The sequence below is a fragment of the Thunnus maccoyii genome, chromosome 5 (assembly GCF_910596095.1).
Source record: "Thunnus maccoyii chromosome 5, fThuMac1.1, whole genome shotgun sequence".
NCBI classification, from domain to species: Eukaryota; Metazoa; Chordata; class Actinopteri; order Scombriformes; family Scombridae; genus Thunnus; species Thunnus maccoyii.
This window is the reverse complement of record NC_056537.1, coordinates 11,842,683-11,867,476: the sequence shown is the minus strand read 5'-3', so window position 1 is coordinate 11,867,476 and position 24,794 is coordinate 11,842,683. Positions and strand designations below refer to the sequence as shown.

The following is a 24,794-nucleotide window of genomic DNA, read 5'->3' as shown; positions in this document are numbered from 1 at the left end:
TAGGAACAAACTGGCAGCTGATCTCAGTCTCAAGGAGTCACAGGTAATCAAGTATGAATTACTTAATTTTTGACTATGTAATCTCTGATCCTAAAAGGTCCTGTGTACTTTTGAGGCACATGGAAGTGAGAAATATTTCCTTTAATAGCTTAAAGGTGCCCAGGGTTGCATGGTTAAGTAACAGCCAAACTCCTCTCCTTCAGAAACTGCAAGCCTTGTCAAAGGAACCAAAATCCCAACAGCTTAAAATCCAACCCACTCAGTGAACAATTGGCTGTGATAACTCTGTTCAGCCTCTAATATATCTGATTATTTATTAGTAGATTATTGTATTTCAATATATCTGAGTGTATGACTGAAAGTCTACAAAAACACATAAATACTTGCTTAACAAGACTACAGCCACAGTACAGTACTGTGTGGCTATACTTTGGTGCTTTGAGCTAATGTGTCAGCATGCTAACATGCTCACAATGACAATGCTGACATGGTGACATGACAAAGCATGTATAATATCTACCCTGTTCACCAATGTCACAGACTTTTGCAAGTTAGCACTAATCACAAAGTGCAGCAGAGGCTGATGGGAATGTCATTAGTTTTGCAGGTATTCAGTCATATACCAAAGTATTACAAGTACAAGTTAAAAAATTGACCTGAAGGTGGCGCTACAGGAAAAGTTAGCAATCATCCTGAAACATCTGTACCACATTTCATGGCAATCAACCCAATTGTTGTCAAGACATGTCACATAAAACCACAAATGTGAACCTAGTGGTGGCACTGCAGGATCATCAAAGTCAGCAGGCTTCATCTTCTGGGGAACACGAATGTCTATACAATACTTTATGGCATTCCATCAAATAGTAGATATTTCAGTCTGGACCACAGCAGTGGACTGACAAACCAACATTGCCATCCCTAGAGCCACACCACTAGTTTAGCTAAAAACTAATGAACTACACAGATTAAACTAAAATGCCTATCCACTCTCCTGATGCTATAGGTCAAGATCTGGTTCCAGAACCGCAGAATGAAGTGGAGGAACTGTAAGGAGAAGGAGGTTCATAACACTCGCTCCCCAATGGATGAGCTCATGGCCCGGGGTCTTGCTCAGGAGGAGGAAGAACCATCACAGAATCACACTGATGCAAAGTCAGATAAATCGCCACTACAGAAGAATGCCAGAGACACATGAGGTTGCAATGAGCGGAAAGTTTACCAGAGACTCTAACATCCACAAACAGCTTTAAAAAGCTACAGGACTGAGAGAGTGTCAACATTGTGTGGATGGAATACTGTGAAGACTAACAATGACAATATTAACTTTTCTTTCAATGCATGTAACTGCTTTGTTGCGTCATAAATGTAATGAGGTTCAACTGCTTAGTCAATCATCTTATTGCGTTTCACTGGCCTCAGTAAGCAATTTCATGGTTATTACACTGACAAGTCTTTCCAAGAAAGATTCTTCGTTTGTAATTTCAATCGCTTAAAAGGACAAATGAGTCGCTCCATTTACTGCATTATCAGACTTTTTTTTTATCTTCTATGTTTTGGTAAGCTTTACACTAATACTCTGCTCATAATCCAAATCCTTTTTTAAATCAAATTTTACTTGGTATATTTTGTAAATAGTTTTTTTTTCCTGATCTTGAATGCCTAGATCAACTGTAAATAAAGTGTTTCAATGAATGCTGACTTCCACATTGCTTATTTTTACTGTTAGGCCTGCTAGAACAAAACCATTTAAATGTTAAAGAACACCATTTTCCATTTCTTTAAATACAATGAATGTGCACCAGACAATCCATTAAGATGACCAGAAAAGATAATGGTTTACTTATTTTTTTATTTTTAACCTTTTTATGATCAGTGCTTAAAAGAAAATTTGTTTTGATTACCTCTGACAATTATATTCACTCACACAGGTGCATGCAGTCCTCTACAGAAAATATACACATGAAATGCATTATAATGAATACAAGCACATGAAGTGTAGTTACAAGCAAATGATATCATAATTAACAACGCTATCATAGTTAACAGTCCAGTTCAGGAAGAGTGGTGCATTTCAGGATACGGAGATAATTTTTGACTTTGTTAGAGTCTCTCCGGAAGCAGTAAAGCAGGTCGTTATGGTCAACGGAGTTGAGTTCTCCTCGTTTGTAGAAGGAAAAGGCAGAGGAGGGGACCAGACTCTCAGAAGAGATGTAACCCACAGTGTTACCAAGCACTCCTTGTAGCTTCATCTGAGGTGGACAGGATAAAATTTAACAAATTCTTTCAGGGAATGCATACAGGTGATGTAAATGGAAGAAATACAAACCTAAAATTAATACATAAACATTGTGAAAATTTGCTGTAATTCAATTCTATACTTACTCCCAGTAAACATTAAACATTAGCTAATTTGCCTCAGATTTTGCAGTGAATACAAAGAGAGAAATTCTAACTGCATTGCGAATAAGTAAACACATTCAATATATTAATCCAGCCTTTTAAATATTTTTTCTTTAAATGACAATGAATACAATTAGTATTAGATATTACCACACACCCACCACATCTACAAGCTCAGCAGTCATAAGTGGACCCTTACCTTCTCTGCCATTTTTGCCACTCCATCCCTCAGCTCGTGCACCATATCACTAATCTCCAGTGCCTTGTTGGAGCTGTAGTGGTTGAAGTCTTGATTCTGATCCTGAGACATGCTCTGGTGGAGTTGTGACAAGGGGTCACCCCAAGCCCCCAGCAGCCTTAGGATCACCTCTGTCAATTCTTCTCGCTGCACATGAAAGAATAGCTTAAATAACTAAGCTGTAAAGAAGATTTCAATTCTAACCCCCCCCCCAAAAAAAAAATCTGTCTGTCTTTAACTGTTAAACATTTTGTATGAATAGCCACAACCATATGTAATATTAATAACATGAATACTCACTCCTAGCCTCTGTGCATTCTCTTTGTCATCAGGTGTTAGTATGCCGTATGTGTGGCACTTACGTTTTCCTATGAGGTTCTTGCTGGGAAAGAAATATTGCTCCTGCGTAGAAGACAAACATATCACACACAGCGATATCAGAGCTCAAAAATAGCCAACTCAAACAAAGGTGATTGATGACAGTTGTGGACGAAGGGTGATGGATGGTGATGGATGATCAATGTCAGGCCCGAAAGAAAGGACTCACAAATTCAGAGTGCAGATCACTGGAGATCCCATGCATTCTGGAGGACTGTTGTATGACCCTGTCAAAGAGATCTGCCAAGGAAGGAACATGGCATCCAGCCGGTCCATAGGCACAGATTGGTGCAGTGCCAACTCTCATGTAAAGCTCCAGGTGCACCAGTATAAGGACAGTAAACCAAACTGAGGAAAAAAAACTTAAAGTCACTAAATACATTCTCACTTCACAAATAAATAAAAACTTTGTATTAGATTTTTTTTATCTTACCCATTTTCATGGTTCCTTTCTTGTGGTGGAGCAGCAGATGACTAGTAGAGTTCTTTTACCACCAGAGCTACTCTTATGAGGTCTAACTCGTACAATGATGACGTTGCTGATTAAGCAAATTGATTTATAAAGGGGAAAAAAAACATGATTTTTCTCTTTGCCTGTCATGCTTCATTTAGTAATCTGCTCAGCCAAGTGCAGACAAAACTAGCCCAGGCAGAAAATGAACTACACACTGTAGATTGGCTTAGGCAATTTGTCTATCGAAGGTAACAATGCATATTTGTGTATGGGATATTGAAAAACTTATATTTTGCTGTGCTAAGCTGTTGTCAAAATATGCTTCTTTTAATTGTAATAAGAAATAAAAAAAAAATCAGCTACAAAAGTAAATGCACTATCCAACTGTCCATATTCAACTTTAGTTTGAAATAACCTATCTTTATAAAGTAGTAATATATTTCTCATGCTTTATTAGTTGATAAAAATGTGATAAATTATAGTGTTATTACTCTATATGGAAAAATGTTTCTATGACTTCAATGCTACTCACCGCTAATCAGCTGTCCTCAAGGGAAGAGATGAACCATAAAACAAACTCATACATGGAAGATAATTAGTGCTTGGTGGGGCAACTAATAATATTCACATCACTTAAAATCATTATGTATTTATTTCATACTACAAGACAGCCCATCGCCTGTTAAGAGCATCGAAACTAAATAGCGTCACAAAAATGTATTGAATCAGCTCCTTGTTCAGCAACCCTAGCTAGTGAAGGTCTGTTCAGCCTGATAGTGAAAACAAGTCTATTCAAATGTAAAGTGAGTGATTCATCTTCTCATTAGCTCTACACAGTACGGGCAATACCACAGGCCATCTACTGTGAATAGAGTCGTGAGTCACTCTGAACAGTTTGACTTCTTATACTAAAGCCACTTTCAGCATTATGGAACAACCAATTTGTTAAAACAATGCAAAACCTTATAAAGTGAAGTTTTTAAACAGAATGAGTAAAAAAATCCCCATGGACATGTATGCATGCTTTGTTTTTATATTTCATTATAAATGGTCTTTCAAAATTTGCAATGAGGAAAGGCATGGCACCCCAACAGTAAAGAGGCCCTCTGCATCTTTGTAAGTGTGCCACCTTGTGGCTATATGAGGATTGAGTAATGAAGGCAACCCAAAGGTTTCATTGTGATTACTACTTGCAACAAACTAAATTATTCCAGGCTATAAAATGCTAAGCTGTATGATCAACAAAATGGTTGCAGTCAAGCATCACAAATACCAATCAAGTATAATTTTACAGAACAAATATTTTATTGTCATCTTTTTCCACAACGTACAAAAAGATGTCATAAATACAACCATATCCTTATAGAAAATAGAATATACAATCACTTTACATTTATTAATACTATGTACATGTTTGAGTGCATTCTATTACTGTGTGCTGTAAGAGCAGAGATGAGATGGTGAGCTGAAGGAAGCAAAGGGTATTGATGTCCGAGTCCAGCTCCGTTCTTATATTCATTTCTATTTAGCCTACTTTTCAAATTTCCATTAACACCCAAAGCCGAGAAACTCTCCATCTCAAAATTTCTGTTTGATTTTGTCTCAAATCTTGTGTGTCTGAAGTGTAGAATCATACAAGAAGGTTCTTCTTATGCAATGCTACACTTCAATCACAGATTCAGAGCTCCAGTATTTAAATGTAAGTCCATTCAACATCTATGATGTTTCCACTTGCGAGTGGCCACAGCAATGTTTGCATCCTTTTTGTGCCAAGGGAATAGTCGGGTGAGAGCAAGGGTGCCGTCAGGCTGCACAGAGCCAGTTAGTACATAAAGCTGTGCTCGTCCGGGGCGCACAAGGGCATTAGCACAGCGAAGGTTGATGAGGAGCCACTGTTGGAGGAGGTGCTGGGTGTCATAAGGCAGCAGAGGCCCCTGGCGGATAAATTCCACCCGGCCCTCTACCTCAAATTCTGGCTCTCCCATGGGTAGGCGACGACGATGAAGTTTGGCAGTCACAGCTGTAGAGAAGAGAAAAAAAGAAATGAATCATCTGGTTTGGAAAATTAAACACAACCATGACTTGATGCAAATCAACGTACCACAGCTTTTACAAAAAAAAAAAAATCTGAATCTTACCAAAGTCATGCTGGCAAAAAGCATCCAGGACTGTTTTCATTGCAGGAGCCTCTTCCACAGAAGGACAGTTTTGGCAGGCCGGTTTGGGCAAGTCTGTGATGAAAATTAAACATAATTTAATTTAACTGCAGGGCACTTGCAGTAATTATAGTAAACCAAAAAACAGCAAGCTCATGGTAGTCTATTCTGCCAATGGGATGACAAACAGCTAACTAAAATAGCATTCTAAAAATTAGTCTGTGGTCTTTACCTTTGGCAAAGTGGCTGAATTTTGCAAGGGGAGAAAGGCACATGTCTTCCTCGGCAGGGAAGCGGTCACAGTCAAGTGCCTCAGGCCATGGGTGACCCTGGCAGGCGAGCACCGGGGCACAGCTGTCCCTGACTGCCACACACAGACTACGGCAGGGCTGGATAAAACTGAAAGAAAGTCAAAATGTTACACGATGAATGCAAAGTTACTGTAAAAGTGATAAAAACAAAGTTTAAAACAGACAGGGTATTTTGTTTTACAAATTTGTAGAGAAATAAGTATTCAAAAGAGAATAAACTACAAAGACAGTAAAAAGGACAAGAAATATAAAATCTCCTTACGTGTCAAGACAGACAGGAGCAATGAGGGAGCAGAGGAAGGCCTGGGCCTGGGGGTGGCAGCCTGTCTGCAACAAGGGTCTCCAGTCCTCCGAGCGTGGCACCACCTCACCTTCCAGGTTACTGTGGCCCAAAAAGTTGGGCAGCCGCATCTCAGAATATCCGACATCTTTGCACACCTTCATCTTGTTAGGGATTGTGACGCAACGAGTGGATTGACCCATGTCAAATGCCATTGAAGGACATGCCATAGCCAGGAGAGCCACAGTGATGATCACCTGAGCCATTATAATGTTTTGCAAAATCCAGAGTCCACAAGGAAGATAGATGAGTTCTCACTGAGGTTGCTGGCAGAAGTCTCTCCTGTCTTCAACTGGCTTTGCAACTGCTGCTGCTCACTTTATATACAGCAAGGTCAGCCAGCCCCATCAGTCTGTATGTCTGTTATCAACTACCTATCAAAGACGCAGAGACGATGTGTTTGGAGACAACGGCTTGTTTTGTGATGACTGCAGACAAGGGGGGGGGGGGGGGGGGGGGGGGGGGGGGGTAGTAAGCAGATGGAGGGTGTGTGTGAGGGTGAGTAGGGAGGGGGGACAATGGGCAATCACAACCCACCTTTCACTGAGTGAATCCCAGTCACACAAGGTTAAATGTTCTTCATTTGCTTTCATAATCCAGGAGGTCAAAAAAATTTGAATATTTCTTGAAAGAAGGATGAAAAACTTTAGGTGTAGAAAGTGTACACGGCTACTTGGCACGCAACCTTGTGATCTTTGCAGTTTGCAATAGTGATTCAATCACCTCAAAAAGTGAATATTTTAATTTTCAGTTTTGTCCACTTCCTTTATTAAAACTGCTTTGAATTTGTGCTTTAAAAACAATAAGTGAAAAGTTAAAATGATGAAAGGCAAATGAAGCTGAGGTTGACAACCTGCATCACTGAAAGTTCCTTCAGAATGAAAGAAAGAAATCTGAGGTTTTTGTAGACAGACAGGCAGTCTCCTTCATATTGTTAGTCTCTTTCATGTGTCCCTGCTCCCTAATTGGAGGGTTTCATCGGCAGAGCCTCCAGTTCTCATTAGCAAAGCCTCGTCTCTTCTGGCTCACCTGGCTTTGATCTGCCAATAACACAAACTCAGATCCACATGCAAAATACTATAAGCTCACCTCTGTTGTTTTTTTTGTTTGGTGCAGAAACAGCAAAGAAAACTCAGCATCACCAGCTACTGTATATGGCGCTCATGAAAACACTAGCATCTATGTTATACAGTGTAGAATGAGTTCACGCATATTCAGTGTGATGCTGCAGCCGGAGACATTTTCCCTATCCAAAGGACATATACATACATTTTTTTCTGATCAGGATCTTTCATTTGAACTGAAAAATATAGATTTTGTGACAACCAATATTTTATTTGAATATTTATTACTATAACCAGAACAACATGCAAAGTCTGTTGTCAGACAGAGTCATGACATGCCAACATCCCATTCAAGAGACCAGAGATCTCGTCCTGAGATGCAGACTGGTGGCACAGACAAAAGTGCTAATTTGTCTCATTCTCCCTGTCTCATGTGCTTAGGCCTCTTAATCCAACAATAGAACCACATTACAGTATCATCGTATTTGTTTGGATGTCGTCTGTCTCCAGATTTAGATGTGTATCTGGGGCTGATGCCTCTGGGCCTTTTCAGGACTTTCCCTCATGAATCAGAGGACTCTATCTAAGCCAGCCTGCAATGGTCACTGTGGCTACAGACACACCAAAGTAAAGCCGATTCCGGTTGGCTTTATTCCCATTTCTGTGCCTTTGTACCAGCCCTGCTTCCAGCAAGGACTACACTCCTGTGGCCAGCCAGAGCCCTCCATCGGCCCCAGCTTAGCCAACTTTTACAGCCTGATCTGATGAGTGGAGGCTGGTTCCAGCGCGGGTAGACGAGTACACACCGTAAGAGGGGACAATTAGAGTCACAGACCAATTTGGGAGAACAATAGGTCCACATATTTAACAAGCTCCCCCTGCCAGTAGCCCAGCAGGGGCCTGTTGTTGGGCCTAATGGCTGCCCTGTAGACATCGTGTCTGTCTTGGTAATGTGTTGCCTACCCCTGACTCTGTTAATGTGGAGGTGATAGAGTATGAGCTGAATGGTTAGGCACCTGTCTGTCAAACAGACCAGTAGACAACCCAACCAAAATAGATTTGGCTTTTAAAAAAGGCAGATGAAAATCTTTAAAAAAAGACCAATAAATGTTCAACCCAAGTCAACTGTTTTGTTGTATACTCGACCAAAACATGACTTGACTGTGTGTCTCATTACACGTGAAAAGTCAGCATATTCACTTAACTTGGCAATTTGCTTCTTTGTTAGTGAACACAATCCTGTTCAAATTCACAACAGTTTAGGTGAAATATCTGGACATATTTTTCACACCATTATCAGTCTGTTTTTTGCACCAACAAAACAAGCCATTTCCATTTTTTGCATCTTCCAACTGAGCTCATCTGACTCGGCACTGCCAAATTGTTTCACAGACCATGCACTGGTGCCTGTGCTTAAATGGAAAATCCACCATAAAATAACAATCTTTATTATGTTAAAAATATAGCCAGTGCTGGAGGAAGTACTCAGATTTTTTTACTTAAGTAAAAGTACCAATACAGCAATGTAAAAATACTCCAAGTAAAAAAATACTTACAAGTAAAAGTCCTGCATGAAAAATCCTAAGTACATAAGTATTAGCAGCAAAATGTACTTGAAGTATTAAAGTAAAAGTACGTATTTCGTCTCTCTGACTGATATATTATTAAATATAACATTATTAGATTATGAATACTGAGGCATCAGTGTGTAACCAGCATGTTACTGTTGTAGCTGCTGGAGGTGGAGCTAGTTTGAACTACTTTATATACAGTAAACTAGTTTAGTCCAGTGGTTCCCAAACTAGTGGTCAGGCCCCTACAAAGGGTCACCAGATAAATCTGAGGGGTTGTGAGATGATTGATGGGAGATGAAAGAAGAAAAAACAAAGTTTGATACACAAATCTGTTTTCAGTTTTTGGACTTTTTCTCCAATCTTTCACTTTTGGTGAAATATTGGATCATTTGAACATTTATTGAAATGAAACCATGTGAGAAGTTAAGAGGGAAAAATCACTATTTGGTGCAGCTGTTAACAATTTACAGACATCTGAAATGTGAACTGCTTTTTGTAAGACATCACAAGCCAAAAAAGTTGGAAACCACTGGTTTAATCTTTAACAATGTTGTATTGTTGTATTTGTTATTTTATCCATTGTCAGCTCTTAATCTGAATAGTAACTAAAGCTGTCAAATACATCTAGTGAAGATGAAAGTACAATATTTCCCTCTGAAATGTAGTGGAGTGGAAGTATGAAGTAGCATAAAATGGAAATAAAGTAAAAGTACCTCAAAATTATGCTTAAGTACAGTTGTTGAGTCTAACACATCGAATATAGCACACATTGTGTTTTCTATTATTTTTTTGCTTTGGTTTGTTTGTTTGGTTCTGGTTCTCCTGGTTCTGGTTCTGGTCTTGTACTGTGTCATATGTGTCTTCATGTTAATCACTTATCTAGCACTATAAAAGAAATATAGCACAGGTCAGCATTTATTTGTGAAAAAATCCTCTTAAGCTTATCAGCAGAAATGGTAGATTGTATGTAAAGTTATCATTTGGAGACAAATCTTGGAGCTGCTCCATAAAACAGAATAACTCAATAACTTATTATAACAGCACAAAATGGTAATTTAACTGGGATATTAGGGTGATTTTTGGCTCATAGTTACCGATTGATTCCACATTCAAGTCTGAATGGGATGTTTCAAATATTCTGAGCAGGGTCAGTCATTAAGTTAGCGTCGATCGACCAACTTTAAAATGTGTCACCTGAGGACATCATCATGTACAGCCTCAATGCTCCAATATCCAGCCAGGGAAGACGTCAGTTTGTAATAGTTTGTACATCATTTGAAAAGCATAATGTAAATTCTGTATGAGTTTATGTTCCCTTTACAGTACAGTTTCACTAGCAGAGTGGGACAGTGCAACAAACACCTGAGACACACATCAAAGACAGAGGCGTGTTTGGGAAGAAAAGGAGGGGGGGAAGGGGTGTCTGAGATGGGCTCCCTTGTAGCACAGTGCACTCAGATAAAAGCTGTCTCCTCCCTGCACGTAAGAGACTCATTAACTTAAGAGATTGAACCCCCATTTGCCTCTTTTCTCTCCCCTCTATTCCTCCCCCTCCCCCTCCATCCTGCTGGGCTCCAGTAGGACTGACAGTCCCTGCGCAGACTGTCAGTAGCACTCAATTGTCACATCCAGTCTCCGAGCCTTGCAGGCAGACGCTGCCACGCCGAGGTGTGCAGACAACTGTGGATCCACTCTGTATGCTAAACCGAGTTAACACACTCTACAACATACTAAAAACTACCATGTTGTCTCGCATCTAATTTCTCCTTCTCAACAAAGAGCTGATACTAAAGCACTAGAAGCTTCTGTGATTCAATTTAGGCCAATGCCATTCAAATCATTTAGCACCATTATTGTGCAGCCTTGGCAGATGTGGAACTGCTGTGATGCAATTGACAATAATTTACCCAGAATCTGAAACAGTTTAATTGAAAATCTTATGCACAGTCAAGCACATCAGCGTAATAAACACAGGACAAAGAAATAATTGTGCAGCGTACGCTAGCGTCATCTTTCTCTCTACCCCCGAGTGGGACTGGATTTGGCTCTCACAGAAACATGAAATTTCTGTTTTCAAACCAATTCAGTTAGCAACGATTAGGGCAGCTACAGCTCACTTTGTGAACAGTCAACTTAGAGACGAGCCAAAGAAATGTGAAGGGGGGGAAAAAAAACAAACTTTGAACACAATAAGTCAGGTTGTCAGAGCTGAGGTACAACATCCATGATTGCATCGTCCTCTTATGTACTCCTTTGCTCCTCTGCACCTCTGTGGGTATAAAAAGAGAAGAAGAGCTGGGTTCATAATCGGCCAAACCGGATTCAAACTAAAGCTGTTAATGTTCTTGTTAATGTTAAAGCTCACTGAGTGTGGCATATAGGTGGAGCTCACTGTATTGTACAGTCCACTCCAATGAGATGTCAGTCACATAGAAAGCATCCTAAATAACATTATTAGACTAGATGCTGCCAACAAACTAATCAAAGCACAGACTTATAAATGTTTTATATTGTAAATAATTACATCTTGGAAATTTCTTCCACTTTCCATAAAAATCACACCGACCTAAAGCATGCAGCTAAAATTTTTACCAGAACAAAAATACGCTGAACGTTGGCATTCGCACTGTTATCCATCTACTCTACTGATACGTCACCTTTTCAATGCAAATTACTTGAATAATATGAGTCTGAAGTGGCAGCACCCTTTGTTACTTACAGAACAATGGTTTAGCAACACTGCTGAGGTACACTTTACTGTTTTCCCATAAAAATATTTGATTTGTATTGCCTCCTATGACTGCAATAATAATCATAAGTATCTATTTTGAATAAAGAGAACATGATGGGCCATTAGTTTACATACATGTGAGAGTCTCTTAGGGAGGGAGGAGGGTCGCAGCCCAGATATGCCCCATTGATGTAGCAGTACTGCAGTAGAGCCCTGAAGCACGGGTCCTGGAGAGATATAAAAGGCATGTAAGGTACATAAAACATGTATAATACACTAGTATCAACACAATTGAATATTTTATAATACATAGGATAACACTTTCAAGTTTCACTCACCCTAATGAGAATATGAGGGTTTCCAACAATTATTAGCATGGCTTTAGAGCGAGTGATGGCCACATTGAAGCGTTTGGGGTTGGCCAGAAAGCCAAGCACACTCTGCAAATCGTCACTGTGTACTGATTCATTAGAGCGTACCTGTATGATAAGAAAATGAAATTAAGAGTAATTGTCACATTAGGGGATAAACTGTGAGAAGGTTATGACTGATGGGTCTTCTCCACACTCTTTTTCCCCATTTGAAACGGATGGCTTTATCTGACAGTTTTTGGCTTTTTTCAGTTAGAACCAACACTAATGTGACGTTTGCTCCTAGTTAAAGTGTCATGCCAGTGAGTTTTATTCAAACATAGGTTATTCTCATTTAATAGAAAAACATTCATATTGATAGAGCTAATAATATAGAAATCCAACAGCATTGCAAAATTGATATTGGTATACCTCACATCAAAGTATATATCCGATTGATTGACACACTGCACAAGCAATAAAGCTGTAACTGGCACATCCTAATCATCAACATCCATACCATGGTGCACTTCTAAAAATCTAGTAAACAGTTCAAGATAAAACGGCTGGTAAAATTTTTGTAGCCTGCTCTCCATCATGTAAAAGTGGGAAATGATAAACTTAAAATGTTTTATGTCTGCTTTTGATATGGTGCTAACTGTGCTGCTCTCTACCAGGTTCATACTGTTTATTAAGTCCACCAGGAGAAGCCAATATATCATGATAGAATTCAGTCAATTCACAAGCTACTGATAACTACAGATCAACATATTCAGACTGTGCTGTGTATATTACATACGTACTCTCTCACAATTACCAACAGGAACTGTTAGCAGTTTAGTTAGCAACTAAAGTTGATATTTATTACTTATGAGGACATCATTTAGAACAGATACAAATCTGTTTCTATATCTACATAAAATGATTGGATGTATCTGAACTGTATGTGAACATCTTGCTCACATATCATTTGGATGTGCAAGATATAAAAAGTAAGGACTGCTGCTTTGTCTGTCTTTATCACTTGGGTCAACAAGCTATATTTACCATCATTTTGGAAAACACATTGGTGCTCTAGAGCAGTGGTTCTCAACTGGTGGTTCGCGGATGTGTGTGGGGGAAAAAAAAAGTAGAGAGAAAAAAAAAATCAAACTTTTATTTTGAAGTCTACAAAATTTCTGATGCTGTGCTTTTATTGTTAAGGACATACATTTTCTATGATGCAGCACATGTGCAGTAACCGGTTACTGCCAGAGTCGTCATGACAATATCATCCAAACTAGCGTTGTCACATCAGTAGATAATGCGCATTCGAGCATTTCATAACATGACGAAACACAAATACAACACCAACTACATTAAATATTGGTTTTCTTATATTGAGGACAAAAGAGAGAGCTTCATGTTCGAAGCAAGAGCAGGCACTCTGACCATCTTACTATGCAGCTCATTGTATTGCAAAGTCCAAGAAGTCCCACACGACTGCAGTAGACCTTATCTTACCTGCAGTCATTGACATTGTCAGAGAGGTGCTGGATCAATCTGCAGTGAATAAACTGAAGGCCATTACCACTGTCGAATGATACCATATGTAGGCAGACTGAAAAAATGTCCAATGACATCAAACAACAGACCACAGCAGAATCCTCATAGGACGCTGATTGATCCGAACAACTGGTGGTTCAGACACAAGCGCATAACTTGAGGCCTGACAAGATGGATTCTTGCGTGATCTTGCGAATCCAGCTGCCTTAAAAAGTAATCATCACCCCAGACTTTGAGACTCTTGTCAGGAGCAAAAAGCATCCCAGTTATCCCATTAGTTCCTCCAAACTTATCTGTTGTTAGCCTTATGATGAAGGGTTCAAGTAAAGTACTACTGAATATTCTTCATGACACAATGCTGCTCAGTATGTATCCCCTGATAGGGTAATCTCTGCTACAGTTCAGTTCAGTATCAGTTCATCAAAAAACTTGATGAGCATCACCACTTTAAACTTGTTTAAAAGGCAAATATGACTGTAATTCAAGATAAGTCTGCTTTTTTATTTCATTGGGTTTTTAGCCCTAGTTGCACTTTTGTTGCACTTTGTTTGTTTCATGTTTTTAACAGCAGGCAGTGTATATTACTACACTAAGTCTTTGTGAAAAACAATTGAGAGGCTCAAAAATTTGGGTCATGACTTAATGATTGAGGAAAAATGTGGGTCCTGAGGGAAGACAAGTTGAGAACCTGAGGTTAGACCAGTTAAAAGTCAAACGCATGTTGTATTAATACAACAGAATGCAAGCTGTAATTGACGCAAGGGATAGACATAGATAATATTGAGAATGTGCAATAACAAACATAGTTTGGAGTGATATTAGTACAAAATAAACTGATATTTTTAAGGTTCTGGAGTCTGTGTTCTTAGTACTGCTGAGATTATTCGACAGATAGGATAAATGTCTCATGTCTCACTCAAAAAATAAACAAATAAATAACACGGACCACATGGAAGCGCTGTAAGGACAGATTTCAAATTATGGTCAGTGCCCTCTGAACTGTTCCAGAAAGTATGTTCTTCCTAAATTCCCTGGATCACAACAAATATTTCTATGCAGCCAAAAACACATTCACCACATTTTTTTTGTCCAAATAGTTTTCAGAGCTTTCGGAATTAAGCTTCACCACATTTGGCACCACATTTGGCACATGACAACTCTGGACTGAGCCAGAAAAATGTTATCAGATGAATTGTGATATGCATCATCACCACAGATGTGCTGTGTTGCTGCACAGAAATCCAAACTTCATTTGAATAGATGCCATTTAAAACCAAACAACGGACCTCACATTTAGAAGAAAGCACATTCTGATGTTTGCTACTTCTATTACCCAAATTCAGATTTTGCCTACCGTAGAGATGATGATGACCAGGAACTCTTGTCCTTGGAACTCCTCCACAGATCCCACTTTAATGTCAGATAAGCCTACTTTACCCAGCAGCACACGAATCTTCTCACACTGGAGAGACATAAGAAAACAAGGACACTTTTTGATTACAGAATGTATAGCACCACTTAATACATTAAAATAATGAATCTATTTAATTTCTTACATATACATTCATATAACTAGCCATTTAAAAAAGGTAATTCCTTTATTTTCCAATCCAATTTTCCCACCATTTGGGGTCTAAGTGACTGATGGGGACAACATTTTTTGGAATTGGACCAGTAATGAGCCTTACAGTCCAACCGCATTGAAAGTCAGCCTCATACATGTAAACAAATTGGCATGCACTGATGAATATGTGGGTGGTCTGGTTAGCCAGCAAACTAGCCCAGATGTAATTCCCTATGCAGTTAGACATAATGCTGCGACAGGCGGCTACTTTCTATGTTTACTTACATTGTCAGACACTTATAACAATCTGAGCCTGTCTGTGGCAAAAACAAGCACTTTTAGTGGACATACTTTAATGGGCACAATGGCCCCCAAGGATTAACATTGCAGCCCATTTCGCAGCTGCTGGCTAAAGCGAATGTCGCTCAATACTGGACCAATTAAAAAAAAGATTTTTGTCCCCATTAGTCACATAGACCCCACATGATGGGGGGAAAAAGGGTCCAGATTGAAAAATACTGGAATTGCCCTTTAAGTCTTGGGTTGAATGTCAAGTGACACTGAAATAGCTTTTTTTCCTCACTCGTGCAACTGATTTCTTACGCACCTCTAATATGACACAGTGCATTTTCCACAGATTGCAGTCTGTGCAGTCTTACTTGTTTTTTGTAGGGGGCAATGATGCCGATGTCAAAGGCATCCACAGGGTTGTAGAGCTTCTTTGCCAGCTGGCAGCAGTAGAGCATGACCTGTACAGCCTCCACTGGGTTGAACCATGATGGGTTGTTACCTTCCCTCATTTCTGTGCCCTAAAGCAGAGCAAAATTAGTGAAAAGCTAGAGCTAAATATCCCATTAAATTTAAGTGATTATAACCCAAACAAGGATCTATTAGGATTAAACTGTAGAGATGTACCAATTTAAAAAAAGCTGGTAACACAATATAGATTCATAACCTCTGATTCGGAATAGGTCTCATATCAGCTTTGCAAGACCACAGCCATATTTTTTTAAGTCTTAATAAGTCTTAAGATCCCTCACCCTGACACCATGAAAGAGGAGAGGGAAGCCTTTTTTGGGCAGGTTTTTCCACTGGCAGAGGGAGTCCACTACAGCCCTGGGAGCTTTAAAACACAGTTCTCCCTGGTAGAAGAGCTTGGAGGGCAGCGTGATCAAGGCCTCATGTGAACGGTAGTTGTAGATCAGCTTAGTTACCTGTAGTAGTTAAAAACAAATTACAGGCAGGTATGACACAGTACATTCTGCTAAGTTGAGTCATGTGAGCCTGATCTCGTTACACTGCCAAACCAGTATCAAAAACAGCACTAAAAATAAATGATTATATGAAGGTATAGTAGATCTAAAATGAAGATATGTAAATATGCATGTGTATGACATGTATTTGCATTATCTTAGTGAATCAATTTGATACTTGCTTCATATTGACACCTTATATTGGCTGAAAACACATTAGATTTGTATGTAGTGCAACAAACCAGCTTAGGGTTGTATCCCCACTCTTGTCTGGAGTACAGCGGGTTGGCCATAAGTCTCTCCAACAAAGACACCCCCAAGCCAAAGGCAGAGGCTAGCTTGGACTTCACTATTGGACCCAACTGACAGGGGTCTCCGGCCAACACTATCTAAGCAGGCAAGGAAAAAAAGAAATTAATTTTAATCAATAGGGCTCATTGTTTTCTGTTTAGTAATAATTGTGATAACCACACCTCTGGAAAACTGATGTTGCATCCACAGTGGAAACATGGCTAATACAAATTACAACCACAAACAGGACATGACTTCTAAACTACACACAAGACAGAGACACTGGCCTTTTATGGTTTGAATGAAGGCAGTGTGTATATATGAACTGACCTGTCCATCTCTCTCTGACACAAGGCTTATGGGGATCAGGCACTCTGGCTCTGTGGCCTGGCCTGCTTCATCCAGGAACAGATGGGTAAAATGGCCCACTCTGAGCAAAAAAAAAAAAAAAAAAGTCCACAGTTAGCAAACTGGATGTAGAGTGGGAGAAAGGGGGAGGAAAAAAGCTGCTCATTGAAAGTGTTGACCCCCATCCCGACTACAGCCCAGGACTTACTGTAGTCCTATGTTATAGAACATGCCAGCGCTGGAGCAGGTGCTGACCACAATCCTGTGAAAAGAGGCATGACGAATGTCCTCTCCTGCCCTCGAGTATGGTCTCAGCACTTCTGGGATGAACTATGGAAAAAAAAAAACATCACAGGTCACATTATAATGGCATGTACGTTTTAGATGATGAAGCATGTGCTAAAAGTGGATGTAGGCAACACGTTATAACAACCACATGTATTATTTACCTTCCTGCCCAACCTGGCGGCGATGGACGCTATACAGACTCCACACGGGAGCATGCATATCATCCATCTGATCATACATAAAGCCGCATTCAGACCAAATTAGGCAGGGTTCTGCCGGGGTGTGGGTGTGTCACTGCAAGTAGAAATACTAACCAGAAATTCTGACTTGCAGCCCAATACAACGCCAAGCGAGCGCGTGGCGATTTAAACTCGTCAAACTGCAGGATGCTACAATGCTACATGATAAACAAGTTCTTCTTCCCGTGGGCGTCTTCAGTCTGATCGCCTGCTTATGTGATTGGCCAACGTTGCGCCTTGTTGGACGACATCAGGTTGTGTTCTGACAAAAGTTGAGCCTGGTTCAACTTTTTTGCTGGATGAACGCTGCGGTTTTTTTTTTGCTCAGGCTTATGCAGTCCTCACCCCCGCAGTGTAAACGCACTGCCCCCATTCTAATGAATAGGATGGCTGCTGTTGTTCACACATTGCCGGATTTGGTCTGAACACGGTCTTAATGACGTGTCTGTCGCCATAGAAATTGGACAGTGAATTATTTTTCCCTGATGCTCTACATTACCTCGTCCTGCCTACAAGATGCGTTGACACGGGCCAAACTTGCAGTATGCAGGAAGCCACTGTGATGTAGACGGATGCAGATGAGGTCAGCAGCACTGTTGGAAGGAGTACATACAAGTACCCGACTACTGGGCAGAAAGTGGTACACCTGGAGGTGGAAAGACTTGATGAGGTCACAGGCATATCCACATTTTGACAATGTTGATTAGTTGGATTCAATCGACAACAGTGTTTTCAGATCATTTTTCACGCTATAAAGCGAGACCTGCATTTTTAGATTGATCAACTTGGACTGCATTTGGGTTTCTTTCCAAATTATCTACTTAGAGGAACCCTTAGCCTTAAGATGAATGATTTTTTGTATTGTGTTTGTGAGCACCTGCAGTATGGCCTCTATAAGGGTGATGGTCTTTCCAGTGCCTGGGGGTCCAAACAGCACATAAGGGGTGGGTCGACTCTCTCCAGCCAAGATCCTCTTCACTGCCTCTCTCTGAGGGGGGTTGAGGTTGGGGTTAAAGAAGTGGCCAGGGCTGGGGATGGGTTTGGATGGCAGCCTACCATCTAGAAGCGATTATAAAACAACAGTGATGCCCTTAATGTTATCTAGTATGCACAAGCGATGTTTGTAACAAGCCCCGAATCATAAATGCAGATACCTTTCGTCTGTGTTGCCTTTGACTTCATGTCAACTGAAATGCTCGACACCTTTCCATTTTCCCTGGCTGGAGCCTGGTGATCAGGTACAATTAGACTCAAAAATCAAGTGAGTTTTAATGACGTTTATGTTTTTCCTTTTTTTTTTTACCTCCATTTCCACCATTGTTTTATTTTGTTCTGCCTCCTCTATCCACTTTCCTGTCCACTGAGGCTTCTGTGAAGTCACTCTAGAGGGGAAAAGAACTACACAACAAAGTGAAAATGACAGCAATTTAATTGAAATTACCACCATAACAGCTTGTCTGAGATTCTCCAATATAAATAGAAAGAGGAGTGTAATTCTCTTATTAAAAAGTAAGCCAAGACTGGACAGACTGAATAAACATCTAAGTATTCTATTAGTGATTTTGTGTAGGTGCCAACAAATACAATGTAATTTTTCTTAATAAAAATGATTCTAAACACATGCAAAAGCAGATATTGCTGGGCAGGTAAAATGACATATTGAAATCAACTCTGCAGGCAAATTCTATTTTTTTTCTTTCCTTCAGTGTGGGGAACAAAAAGGTTGAGGAAAAGATATAGAGCAGCACCATCTGGAGTCAATTTCGTGGCAGTGACAATTTGTAAACACCCACTCAAGGATGGTCAATCACTTATCTGCTTAAATAAAAACCACCATACTGTATGTTCCTAAAATGATCCAAAAAATTATAGAGTTGATTTATTTAGTAAAATTCAAAAACAACACTTCAGAAAATTCTAATTATTTCATTTTAATATTATATTACAGCGCAAACTATGTGACAAATCCTATATCTGTGGATTATCTTTTATAGTATTTGATTCCAAAGAGTGCTGTATATTACCTGTGACAGTACAGGTGATCCCAAAATAAGATCATGTCCTATTTATTATCTCTAAAATGCCAGGAAACATATGCTGCGAAGACTCAAAGCAATCACCATAAAACCTTCACTTACCGTCCCCAAACTGTTTTGTTTGGTCAAGTCCGTGGTGACACCGCCTCATGGTCAACCTGGTAATGGAAGCAGTCAAAAAAGTCATATTACTAAAAACTATGACACATGATGCACTGGTGAAATATAAATGTAAATCAATCTAAGATATTAAGACTGGCTCTCCTCTCTCTCATCACCTGTTGTAAGAGAACTCCACATCGAGCGGCTCTCCGACATAGCTGCGCTGAAACTCTGCGTTCACTCTCAAACTCACGTTCTCATCATTGATCTATAATGTCAAAAACAGAGCATTAGATTAAGTATAGATTTAAAGACTATTTATGTTTGGTTATGCAGAACATAAAAGATGTTTCAGAGTATATCTCCCTACCTCTGTGACATAACTAACATACTCCATTACCACACCGTCACTCCGTGGTTTCTTCAATACTATTCTGTCACCTATAGAGCAGGTGAGTGGGTCAAGATGCTTGTTGTGTTGCACAAAAAAACTTTTACATTAATTCAGCAATGATGAAGAAAGACAATAAAGGCCTCCTCACCTATACTGAGATTGGGTCTACCCTCAGCCAAGCCGAGGACCTCTAGGTGCAGGTAGACAGCTCCTTTCCTTAAAATGGCCCCGTTGATGGTGAATTCTTTCAGTTCTCTCTCTGCATGCAGCTCCTCCAGCCAGAGTAGGGCTGAAAATCGTAAATGAGTGTTGGATAGTGACAGCACCTGGGCAAACAGACACAGCAGGAGACAGAAAATGTGATATTTCAATTGATCCCTGGAGGCAACTTCTATTTTTTTTCTTTCCCCCGCACCAGAGAAACACAAAGGATGAGGTAAGGCGAAGAGCAGCAAACCCTGGAGCCATTTTTGTGGTAATCTGTGTGCTCCAACTAAAAGGTCTTTCCATATAATACATCATTTTTCTGGTGAAAATGGAAAAGACCAAAGGTTCACGCCTTTGTTGGAATCTACAAATCTTTTTGGCAGGTTAGGAAATCATATATTTAAAGTAAATAAATAAATATTGGTAGATTCCTTTAGATTCCACAGAGCCCTAATGAGCCGTTAATGAACACATTTATTGTACAAACTGCCCAAAGCCACACTCTTCTTTGCTTTGCAACTTTTGTTACACAACTCTGCTTAATCACAAACTTCATCATGGGTACTCTCACCTCTCCTAGGCAGGGCTGCACTACCAGCACATCATTATTTGCCTCCACACAGTCTCTTAGGGCCTGAGGCACCGGGTAGGCATGTAGGAAGCTTGGCAGACGCCGCTTAGTAAGCCTAGAGGAGGGAAAGTTAATCTCAGAGAAGAAGTGACACAAATGATTCATTCTGTATAAATACCAGCCTTTGTTTTAGAAACAGCAAAACAATATCGCCCACATAAATCAAACAAGGTCAATAAACAAAGCCTTGTTTATAAAAGGTTAGGCAGCAAGAATGCAACTAACTTGATGTTGAGTTAAGTTCATGTATCCTCCGTTCATTATAAAAATAGAAAACAAAAACAGATCATGATTTCATTCATTTCATTTCATGCAAGAGTAGACATGTAAGCAATATATTTTAAGCTCCTTGCTCTTCCTCGGCGAGTGATGTGATCGCTTGTTTTGATACCTAGGTGCATCTTTTGGAGCAGAGACGGTGATCACATGGCTGGGTACTGTTGAGACTGGCCGGGCATCACTGGGACTGTAGGGCACAGAGGGCTGCAGGAGGTTCTCTTCTTCACTACCCACTGTGACCTCCAGGCGCCTCCCGATGACGAAACAGGAGAAGTGCAGCAGTAGCAGCTCAGCACAGCTTCCCAGGCTCCTGAGCAATTTCCCACCAACAGAATTAGCACCAAAGACAACATACCAACAAGAACATTACAGATACACTTCACACTTAAGTAGAGCTCATTTTATATTGCACGGCAGCATGCCCAGACAGAGCTGAAGCCAAAAACTTTTCATTGGACATTTATCTTTTTGATTAATCACTTCAACAACTGCCTGTTATTTATACTACTGTCACTATAGAGATTTGAAAAAATAACTTACTTTGCTTGACAGCCTACTACAATAGACAGCCTCTCTCCTGGTTGAATATCCACCTCAGTCTCTTCGCTTCTCAGACCAGAGGAATGGAGAGTCTCCTTCAGTTCCTTGCCATTTTCTTTGTCCGCCTCTTTTGTATCACTGACTTGTTTCTCTGAAGGCTCAAGAGCAGACCCAGACACTGAACAGCTTTCTTGCAAAGGCTGTTGTTTCTGTCTCAGTGGTGTGGACCCTTTGACAGTAACCAGGGTGAACTGTTCCTCTGAGTCCCAGCCAGCAAAGTCACAGTACTTCAGCCTATGGGTCTTTGAACCTTTATTCCTGTTCAGAGAGAACAGTGATTATATGGTACAGTATGTTCAAACTGATGGCAAGAAGTATTTTTTCTAGAATAAGGTATTTGGACCTCTTGTTTTCTCTCAGATTTTATGTATTAAAAAAACCTATGGCTTAAATGAAGGTTGCAAAGATAAAAATATAATAGATAATGACCAATTCTTATCAAAACAACTATATATATAATTTACAGACATTTGAGGCTAATTATACTAGTGCTTTAATGTACTCTTACACTAGGAATGTGAACATTGTTGTGCTTCTTTGATCACTCACTGTATCCACAGCACCAGCTCTTGTCTATCCCCAATCATCAGATCCCCAAACTGACCATAGTCTGTTACATCAAGCCCCCCTTTGTTTTCGAAGATGCTCTGGAGTTCAGCCTCTGGTAGATGTGTAGCAGCAAAATTTGCACTGCATCAAGAAAAAAAACATCAAATCACTGACATGCATCAATTCATTTAAATTTGCACACTACTGCACTCCTGACAAAGATATGAATTCAAAGACTTATGGTTACCCCTTAAGGCAGGGTGCCATGCACAGGGCCCTCCAACAGTAGAAGGACTGACTGCTCTCCACCATTACCAGGTTGACCAGGTGCCCTGGCAAAGGCTGGTAGTGGGCAGGCAGCAGCAGAGAGTCCAGGCTAAAGAACACGCTGTCCGCCACCACACCATTGTTACCATACATGCTGGTCACACACACCTGGAGATAGGGGATCATTAAAAGGAGTGCAGAGGAATCAGAGAAGGCATTAGACTTATATCTAAACAAGGTTTTAATATGAGATCAGAAACACATTTATCAGATTTTAATCATCTAAAACTTTAACAGAATTAAGTATGATACCTTTTACAAATGTAATTGACGTACTAAAAGGAATTTAATTGTAATGGTCATGTATATTCTGTATAGCATAAAACTTTCATGGATGCAGTTACCTGGTCTAGACGGCAATAGCGTAAGGGGGCCACAGACTGAGCCTGGGTGGTCCATTGGGTAGGATTGATAAAATATTTTGCTTGGACCCAGTCTCCTTTCATTGGCTCATAACCTAACAGAAAAGAGAGAAAAAATACACAGTGTGCCAACAGGCGGGGAAGTTAACATCAGCCTTCAGCCAACTGCTAATAAATTTTGGTGTGGCTGTAAGTTTGTCTAATCTACTCTCAGTTTGAGAGCTTAACAATCATGAACTATAAAAATATAGGTGGCTGTTAAATCAGTCAAAAGGATTCTGGCCATTTCTGGGAACGAAAGGCCACTGTGAGTGAAGACAACAGAGCAAGTTTATGCAAAGCATCATGGGGCTGAGAGGCTAACAAATTTAGTGCGTGATGTACAGTCAGCAACAGTACCTTCCCAAAGACTGTAGCGTGGGAAGTAAGTGGTCTGGTTAATGTAGCCACCATCTCCATCAAATGATGTGACTGTGCCAATGAGAGGCCGCAGCTGCATACTGTCAGCTTCTAGGGAGGTGCATCCTTCAACCTCCCAAGCATCAGCACTCTTCTCCACCTATAAGACAGAATTAAATGGTGTATTGTCTGACAAAGCTCATCGTGATGAACTTATTTTCCTTACTGAACAGACGTAAGTGGAGCGAAAATAAACGCAGCCTTTGGTTTAATTTATATAAAGGGCTTAGTAGAGTCTACACAAACTTTTAGTGGGTTCTAACATTTGATAAAGAGAAGAGACACATGAAAAATTGTATTGCCTGTATGTCTAATTTACCATATCCAAAAAACACAACTAAAATGAAGGGAAGTAAATTACACAATGTTTGCAGGTTTATGCTAGAGGATACACAGGTTTCTTACCCTTAAAGCTTTCCATCCCCCTTGTGCACCATCTCGTACTGCTATGCAGTTCACTAGGTCCCCTTCTTTCACTGGCATCCCGCCCAATACTTCTGCACTAGTGAAGTAAACTGCTTCATCTATCATGCCATAGTCCAGGCACAGTTGGGTTACCACACCGCCCCGAAAGTGGCGAATATCCTCCATGCCTGACCAGAAAATGGAAATATGGAGCAAACACGACAGGAATCACAGTGTTTTATACAACTTGCAAAACGATAAGAATTACAATAAGTTTGTCTGGCGATAACGTTACTTGATTGATATAGTTACTAGTTGTTTTTACCTGGTGCACCGGAGAAAATGCCCTCTTCATCTACTTCAACTGTTCTCCACAATGGAGAAACCAGTGTGGACAGCATACGCCGCACAGCAGTGAGCATATCTACAGAGTTGGCCAGGTAGCTCGCAGTCCACACTAAGAAAACAGGACAGATGAGCGGGGATTTTTTTTAGCATCGCAAGCATGACAACTAACGTTATGTAGATGCTATCATTGCCACATTTACACATTATTCTCTACCAACTAGCTTCACACGTTCAGAAACTAAAAACTACTAAAAATAGAACAAACATATTTTAAATAACATAAATAAATTTACACAACTAACGCTAGGTAACTCTAGGCTAACTACTTAGCAAATGCTATTTCGCATATTTCAAAGTAACGTTAGCTAATAGTCACCTTAGCGCAAATAGCGTCGTCTAGATGCAAGTAACTGAAAACGTTACTTCACAAAAAATGGATGGGTGGGGACATGTTTCAATACAAAGTTAAAGTTGCCGTTCTCAACGCAAAATGTGAAAATAAAATTTCGCGTGTAAGTTAAAGGTCGAAACGTAAGTAAGCCTCACGAACTTCGAAGGTACGTACGTA

At 40.0% G+C, this 24,794-nt stretch overlaps 3 protein-coding genes across 4 annotated transcripts; all 3 read right to left on the bottom strand.

The window, feature by feature from the left end:
* Window positions 1-1,884: 1,884 nt before the first annotated feature.
* On the bottom strand, window positions 1,885-4,092 carry LOC121897917 (prolactin-like). Its single transcript, XM_042412716.1, has 6 exons — window positions 4,006-4,092; window positions 3,453-3,558; window positions 3,189-3,367; window positions 2,942-3,043; window positions 2,603-2,788; window positions 1,885-2,252 (listed from the first exon to the last, which is right to left on the bottom strand). The coding sequence occupies exons 2-6, from the start codon at window positions 3,460-3,462 to the stop codon at window positions 2,043-2,045; spliced, it is 687 nt and encodes a 228-aa protein (XP_042268650.1). The 5' UTR covers window positions 3,463-3,558; window positions 4,006-4,092; the 3' UTR covers window positions 1,885-2,042.
* A 712-nt stretch (window positions 4,093-4,804) lies between these two features.
* Window positions 4,805-6,719, bottom strand: szl (sizzled). The gene is made up of 4 exons (XM_042412495.1): window positions 6,203-6,719; window positions 5,862-6,028; window positions 5,612-5,704; window positions 4,805-5,493 (listed from the first exon to the last, which is right to left on the bottom strand). The coding sequence occupies exons 1-4, from the start codon at window positions 6,484-6,486 to the stop codon at window positions 5,183-5,185; spliced, it is 855 nt and encodes a 284-aa protein (XP_042268429.1). The 5' UTR covers window positions 6,487-6,719; the 3' UTR covers window positions 4,805-5,182.
* Window positions 6,720-10,820: 4,101 nt separating this feature from the next.
* On the bottom strand, window positions 10,821-24,780 carry mov10l1 (Mov10 like RISC complex RNA helicase 1). Of its 2 annotated transcripts, none has more exons than XM_042410679.1 (27): window positions 24,702-24,780; window positions 24,204-24,335; window positions 23,879-24,066; window positions 23,414-23,573; window positions 22,997-23,109; window positions 22,573-22,760; window positions 22,326-22,466; window positions 21,717-22,034; window positions 21,289-21,486; window positions 20,838-20,952; window positions 20,208-20,385; window positions 20,036-20,106; window positions 19,842-19,933; window positions 19,666-19,721; window positions 18,831-18,925; window positions 18,682-18,754; window positions 18,405-18,586; window positions 18,027-18,173; window positions 17,209-17,330; window positions 16,983-17,082; window positions 16,604-16,750; window positions 16,149-16,322; window positions 15,768-15,917; window positions 14,899-15,006; window positions 11,988-12,128; window positions 11,785-11,876; window positions 10,821-11,187 (listed from the first exon to the last, which is right to left on the bottom strand). In XM_042410679.1, the coding sequence occupies exons 2-27, from the start codon at window positions 24,298-24,300 to the stop codon at window positions 11,160-11,162; spliced, it is 3,474 nt and encodes a 1,157-aa protein (XP_042266613.1). In that variant the 5' UTR covers window positions 24,301-24,335; window positions 24,702-24,780; the 3' UTR covers window positions 10,821-11,159. The 2 variants fall into 2 exon arrangements, with proteins under 2 accessions (XP_042266613.1, XP_042266612.1); XM_042410678.1 differs by having other exon boundaries at window positions 24,603-24,767.
* Window positions 24,781-24,794: the final 14 nt, after the last annotated feature.

What these genes read in the sequence shown, in the direction of transcription:
- LOC121897917 (XM_042412716.1), bottom strand. An exon ending in GTGATCTGCACTCTGAATTT is followed by an intron (nt 3,044 to 3,188) that starts GTGAGTCCTTTC and finishes TCTTCTACGCAG; the next exon opens with GAGCAATATTTCTTTCCCAG. An exon ending in AGAATGCACAGAGGCTAGGA is followed by an intron (nt 2,789 to 2,941) that starts GTGAGTATTCAT and finishes TTTCATGTGCAG; the next exon opens with CGAGAAGAATTGACAGAGGT.
- szl (XM_042412495.1), bottom strand. Translation starts at nt 6,486, where the DNA reads ATGGCTCAGGTGATCATCACTGTGGCTCTCCTGGCTATGGCATGTCCT. An exon ending in GCTCCTGTCTGTCTTGACAC is followed by an intron (nt 6,029 to 6,202) that starts GTAAGGAGATTT and finishes ACTTTCTTTCAG; the next exon opens with TTTTATCCAGCCCTGCCGTA. An exon ending in ATTCAGCCACTTTGCCAAAG is followed by an intron (nt 5,705 to 5,861) that starts GTAAAGACCACA and finishes TTTTCATCACAG; the next exon opens with ACTTGCCCAAACCGGCCTGC.
- mov10l1 (XM_042410679.1), bottom strand. Translation starts at nt 24,300, where the DNA reads ATGCTCACTGCTGTGCGGCGTATGCTGTCCACACTGGTTTCTCCATTG. An exon ending in ATGTTAGTTATGTCACAGAG is followed by an intron (nt 19,934 to 20,035) that starts GTAGGGAGATAT and finishes TTGACATTATAG; the next exon opens with ATCAATGATGAGAACGTGAG. An exon ending in TCCCTAAGAGACTCTCACAT is followed by an intron (nt 11,188 to 11,784) that starts GTATGTAAACTA and finishes TTATACCCACAG; the next exon opens with AGGTGCAGAGGAGCAAAGGA.